The sequence below is a fragment of the Nicotiana attenuata genome, chromosome 8 (genome assembly GCF_001879085.1).
Source record: "Nicotiana attenuata strain UT chromosome 8, NIATTr2, whole genome shotgun sequence".
NCBI classification, from domain to species: Eukaryota; Viridiplantae; Streptophyta; class Magnoliopsida; order Solanales; family Solanaceae; genus Nicotiana; species Nicotiana attenuata.
Window position 1 is genome coordinate 8860156 of NC_031996.1, and position 6806 is coordinate 8866961.

General features: G+C 36.2%; 1 protein-coding gene across 1 annotated transcript; it reads right to left on the reverse strand.

The window, feature by feature from the left end:
* Positions 1964–3377, reverse strand: LOC109231768 (non-specific lipid-transfer protein 13-like). The gene is made up of 2 exons (XM_019397399.1): positions 2958–3377; positions 1964–2121 (listed from the first exon to the last, which is right to left on the reverse strand). Exons 1-2 carry the CDS (start codon positions 3332–3334, stop codon positions 2115–2117), a joined length of 384 nt encoding a protein of 127 aa, XP_019252944.1. The 5' UTR covers positions 3335–3377; the 3' UTR covers positions 1964–2114.

The window sequence follows — 6806 nt, forward strand, 5'->3', positions numbered from 1 at the left end:
CAAGGCCTTCACGGGTTTAAAACGCGTCACTAGGGTCTAAGGCTTGTTAACTTATATACCCAGCATCCCTCTTGTGTTTTGCCGATGTGGGACTCCGTCTAAAGTCTGGGGTGTTTCATACAACCCCCTCTTATGGACTCAGCGTCCTCGCTGAGGTTTGCTCCACTGCATGGGATTCGCCTAGGCTCAGCACCGAGGTTTTCCCCACCTAACTGGAATTTGCCTAAACTTAGTTGAACCCTGACCCATCATCGGCAAGGCTGACACAGAAGTGGCTCTGATACCATCTGAAACAGACAGAAGACAAAGCGAGTGAAAACCAAGACCGAGGACAATAGCTGTAGATGTCATCGGGTAGACCCCGAAGGGAACATTGTTAACGAGGGCAAACGAATATTTGCCACCAGATGACATTCAATGAAGAATATTCCTAAGTATTGAATACATGCACGTTCGTTACAGAGAATTTTGGCAGTCTTTATCTGCCGTTACATATTCATCAATGGCCCCCAATATTATTATTTAAGAGGGGCTTGATCCTAGGATCTTGTTCCCTATGTATAGCTATAAATAGTGACTTCAACAACTGTTGTAGGACACGAAAAATTCTGGCAAACTGATGCTATACATTATTCCAAGCTAAATAATACTTTATTTTCTGTCTAACGATATTCTTATTGCTGCCTTCGGAAGTCTTGCTCCCGGAACCAAGCTTTCTGTTATTTTATCTCGATTTCAACGCTAAGTCTTGCTTTTATTTAGTTTATTCATCATTTTGGGATCAAATCGAGTTAAACAAATCTTTTTACATGCGAGTTAAACAAATGAATAAAAGGTTTAGTGTTGTCATTAATTTCGATTCAAGTTTAATCAGTGTCATAAGACATATATAGGCTACCTAGTAGCTAAAGATAAAGTCCAATGAAACAGAATACCCATAATTTCCTACATTAGATCACTCAAGGAAGTAGTAACAGACAATACATTTCTTCATTTTTATAAGTCGAGCTCGAAACTTCTAATTAGGTATAACTCGATCTTCTAATCTAACTTAGTGGTACTGTAGTACCAGGCTATACCCATAAATGCATTTATTTTAGGTATAACTATTTTGTATTTGAAATTCACAGTTAATTCATATTTACGTTGCATAGAATTCATTTAAGGGAAAAACACTTCTTATAAAAAAAAAATCCATTTTTACAACTTGAGGTCGAGACTTCTAGTTAAGAATAATGAATTTCTTTCATCTCTTCACATCTCTTCTTGATGGTTATATACATGAATGTTACTTGACTATCATCTAATGCCAAGTTTTTTATCCCCCAATTGTGGGATGAAACATAATATTTACTCGCAAATTCTATGACTTTTCCAGTCTTATTTATGTGACGCTATTATTTGATCATGAGAGAGTCTAAGAGATTAATTTGACTTACTTTTTTATAATTGAAGGTGAAGAAAATATTATGACAGTAAAAATCTTAGTTTGAAAGAAAAGAATATAACGTCAAAACTAATTAAATTTTGATTAGTTAAATATATTTGAATTTCAGAACCTTAGTGAGACCATATATAATTACATCTAGTAGAATGAAGTTTGGAATATTCTAAATGAAAAAAATTGTCATGTAAATTGAAAGTATTGGTTATGAAGATAGTTGGTCTTACAAAATCGGAAAAAAGAAGTTAGGAATCTATGCTGCTTTTTTCTCTATATTTATCAAGAAAGGAGTTAGACTATAAACTTTAATATTTCTTGATTCTTTATAAATTGCTATACGACCATTTTTGTAAACCGTCTATTTTAATAAAATCTTATTGTGTTAGTTTTCGAAGGGATATATGTCAGTTCACAATAACTTACTTAAGACTGAGGCGTAATTATTATTATTTTTGTATAGTATTAATCTGGGATGATCTGAATGGAAAAATATGATCAATAAGTATCCATATAGCCGATCCCAGGCTGGGATTGAGGTGTTGTACTACATGTTGAGATAAGTATGATCAATTCATCATTCGTCCAATTCATATATATACAATATATTTTCTTTTTCTAACATATAATTGTGGAGAACTGCTATCCTTCTGCAGAGCTGAATATTCTCTTACTAAACACTGCACCCAAAGAAAACACGAGAAAAGTAAGAAGAAGTATTAGTTACTACGATATAACCAAAAGAAATAATTCATCCATCTGTTTCAATTTGTATGACACTATTTTCTTATTAGTCTGCTTAAAAAATAACATATTTTTTATATTCGAAAATACTTAACCCTTAATGAAATTAAAGTTTTTATAATCATACTAAGATGGCAATCTTCAAAAGTTTACATTTCTTTCTTAAAATAGTATCAAATCAACCTATATGTCACATAACTTAACATATGCATAGTGAGTACAGATACAAAAGTTTGGGAGACTAGGAATTCTCCCAAAAGTGATCATATTCAAGAAGTTCATAGATAATATGGTTACCCATGATATCCGCCGGTTAACCCGTTTTCTATTTGTATTAAATATTGATCGGGTTGGATAATTTATCCATTTTTTATTACCCATGCATTTTGACCCGTCCCATAGCCCACCTAATAGTCACACATACGTTATGACATGTTTAAGACTATAATTTTTAAAAATTTACATTTCTACCTTAAACTAGTATCAAATCAACCTATTTGTCGCATAACTTGGAACATAGGGAGTACGTATACACAGGGGCGGAGGGAGAGTATAACTTACGAGTTCGGCCGAACCCAGTAGCTTTGGTTCAAACTATGTATTTGTTTTAAAAAATTTATTGAACGTGTATAAATTATCAATTTAGAACCCAGTAACTTAAAAAATTTAGAATTCTGAACCCATAAGTTTCAAATTCTGGCTCCGCCTCTGCGTATACAAAAGTTTAAGGGAGGAAAGAAATTAAGGAGATTAATTGATAGAGTATACGTACTTTGTGCAGTCCATGTGCTCAGAGATGGGAAAACTACGATGAAAGTTACATTTTGTATTAAGATCTGTAATCCGAGACTGAAGATAAGGAGGATGAGGACGACCAACTGTAGCACAGAAAACTTCAATACAATAACAATACCTACGAGCTTCTGTATTATCCTTTTTCACATTCTCGTTCATAATATGTAAGTTATCGCAACACGCTGGAGTTGGATCTTCATAATCTCCATCTACATATTCTTGGCAATACGCGAAGTAATTAATAACGTCGTGGCACGTTACATTTCCAGGAGTAACATAGACTGCTATGCCTGGAAATGGAGCCGCGACTAGGACAAGTATAAGAAATGTGACTGTTAAATTCTTGGCTGCCATTTGCTTCTTGTTGTTCTTATAGTCAGTGATGGAACTTAGTACATTTTCCTAGATATTAGAGATTTATATGATTTTGGAGGAGAATAATTGTATGTCATTTGCAGCTATTAATTAATTCTATTCATTTAATTTGGATGAGTATATAGTTAATGCCTGACAAAGCTAATTAGTTTTGTCCTGGAAATTGGCCTGAATTTTGGGGAATTTGTTGCAGGAGGATGAATCACAAAAAGAAGTTGCATGCCATTAATAACGACATCAGCTTGCTTAAAATAAATGGTTATTTTAGTTAGATGACCCTTTTTATAGAAGATGTGCTAAAAAAATATAGTATATAGTACCCCCTCTGTCTCATATTAACAGTAGTGGTTACTAAAAATAGTTGTCTCAAATTATTTGTCATTTTAGAAGTTCAAGATAAAATTGATTGTTTTTCCTTTGTTACCCTCAGTAATAATTGTTCTTGAAGATGGAGATGACACATAAATAGAATAAATATTCAATGAAGAGATACTATATCTTAAGACATAAATAAGTAGAATAGTCCAATTCCTTTCCTAATTAATATTTCTTAAGGGGCGTGTAAAAGAGAAACACGACACATAATATGAGACAGAGAGAGTATAAGATATCTTTGTAGAGAATAGGGATCGTTACGTAAAAAGCCGGTCAGATTCAATATTTACTTTTTATAGCAGATATACATAAATATACATTAATTATTACACAGTCATACATTGATTTAGTTTAAGATATTAAGTGGACGGCTATTAGGGTTAATTCTTCTTTTTTGTATATTCGAATTGTAAGTGTGTATAGCAGATTATTTTCTTATTTTTGTTAACGACAACTAATTGCTTCAAAATTTTCAGATTATGATCATGAACTAGTAGGTGAGAATTTAATATGACATAAATGAATAAATACTTAATGCTTTACTTCTTTAGTTGATGGAGTGTTATTTTAAGATATTGCCTAAGATGAGATGTTGCACCTGTAAGCATGTAAAATTTATTGGATTTAAATCCAATAAATAATTTGGATTATATTTTAAATATACTGGTCCAAATAAATATATGGGCTAATATAATTGAATTAATTATATAAGTCCAATATATATGGATTAAATAAATAAGTCATAATCCATTGGGCTAGCACATTTAATTGGGCTAAAGTGATGAGCCCAATTCATTAGGCCCAAGATGTCATCTTCCTAGAGGCCTAGTTTGGTGTCACGTGTCAAATGACGTGGCGCGCCAAGTCAAACGGAAGAGCCGATAGGATCATGCCACATGTCAAAATGACAAGGCATGCTCCCAGTCACACTGAAAGGCCAATGAAATCGCGCCACGTGTGCAAGTGACATGTTCGGGCCAATCAAATGCGGCCATGTCACACTTCAATTTGATTGGTCGGAAAGAGTTTGTTCTTATCATGACTCCTCCCTTCCACAACTATAAATAGGGGTCTTCATAACTCAGAAAGGACACCAGAAGTTATAACAAGAAGCAAGAGAGAGCTCGTGGATCAAACACCGCAAATTTCTCTATAAGTTTCAAGCTTCAAGCAATCAAGTTCAAGTTCAAGAAATAAGATTCAAGCTCAAGAACGAAGAACGAATCAAGATCAAGTTCAAGCAATCAAGCTCAAGCTCAAGCTCAAGAACAAGATCATCGTTCGTGGAAGCAAATATAGATTCAAGATCAAGCTCAAAGGCCCTTGAATTTATTTACTGTTGAAAAGAAGAATCAGAGGATTCATAGAGATTGTAACACTCAAATATTCGAAATCAAATACTACGATTGTTGCAATATTTTTCGGTCTTGATTTTATTTTCTCGACTCAAATTTATTGTCCACAAATTCTGACACGCCCAGTGGGACAATCTCTACCTCTCATCTCAACTTTTCAATCACCAAAGTCCAAGAACATTGAAATGGCTTCAAAGAAAATCAACTCCGGTTCAACTTCCACCAAGGCTACTAACTCCAGGTTCTATGCTGATGTGGAAAACATCCTCGGTGTTACCTTTGGAAGCTTCGGACCAGTTACGAGGAGCAAAGCAAGCTCTTTAGGACAACAAGCACCCCAAGTGCCGTCCGCGTCAACCCCTGTTTTCGGATCTTCATCCTCAAAAGGAGCAAGATCTTCCACAAACGCATCTGAAGGAGGAAGCGATGTTGCTGAAAAGATCAAGAAAACTCTTGCTCTGCTTGACCTCTCCGGATCCAAGCACTCTGCTATGAAGGAAAATGATGATGTTTCAAGTGATGGATCCTCCCCACTTACACCACATAGCGTGAGCCGATCAAGGATCAATCTGTGTGAAAATCCATGCTACTCTCCGTCGTCCACGACAATCATGCAAGCTATGGTGACAAATACTTCATCTGTGGAGGAGCAGTTGGAAACTTGATGGAAGCAATCGCTGGCTTGACCAAATGCATGCAAAATCAAGAGGCTAGAATCGATAAGCTAACAGACAGGGTGGGAATCTTGATGGAAGAAGAATCCACCCATGCACCCGGCAAGCTCCCAGAAGTTCTAGAGAGTGACTCTCCTCCAAGACAGGCAACATCCACTAAGGCTATCCCTGTTTCATCTGAAGGAATGATTCCAATCGATCAACTGAAGGAGTTCATTGAAGGAACCATTAAGAACAAATATGAAGTAGCTGCCAAATCCTCCCTTACGTATGCAAAGCCGTACACTTCAAGGGTCGATATGTTGAAGATGCCTTCTGGCTATCAACCTCCAAAGTTTCAACAGTTTGATGGTAAAGGTAACCCAAAGCAACATGTGGCTCACTTCGTGGAGACGTGCAACAATGCTGGGACTTATGGAGATTACCTCATCAAGCAGTTTGTCCGCTCGCTAAAAGGAAATGCTTTTGACTGGTACACGGACCTCGAGGCTGGATCTATCGATAGCTGGGATCAACTAGAGCAAGAGTTCCTCAATCGCTTTTATAGTACGAGACGTACTGTGAGTATGGTAGAACTTACAAATACTCGTCAACGAAAGAGTGAACCAGTTATCGACTTTATCAATCGTTGGAGGAATGCAAGCCTCAACTGTAAAGATCGCCTTAGCGAAACTTCTGGCATTGAAATGTGCATTCAAGGCATGCATTGGAGTCTTTGCTATATCTTACAAGGCATAAAACCCAAAACATTTGAAGAAGTAGCAACTCGTGCACATGATATGGAATTGAGTATGGCTACAAGTGGAGATCAAAGGTTTCCTGACTTTGAGCCTCATGATGAAATAGAAGCAGACGATGCTCAAAATGGGGGCAAATATTCATCCGAAGATGAAACTGAAGAGTCCATGCATGTTGCTATGCTCCTTGACGCATACGCATGAGCCTAAACTGCAAGTCGTAATGCTCCTCAACGCACGAGCCTAAACTGCAAGTTATAATGCTCCTCAACGCACGAGCATAAACTGCAAGTTATAATGCTTCGTGGTA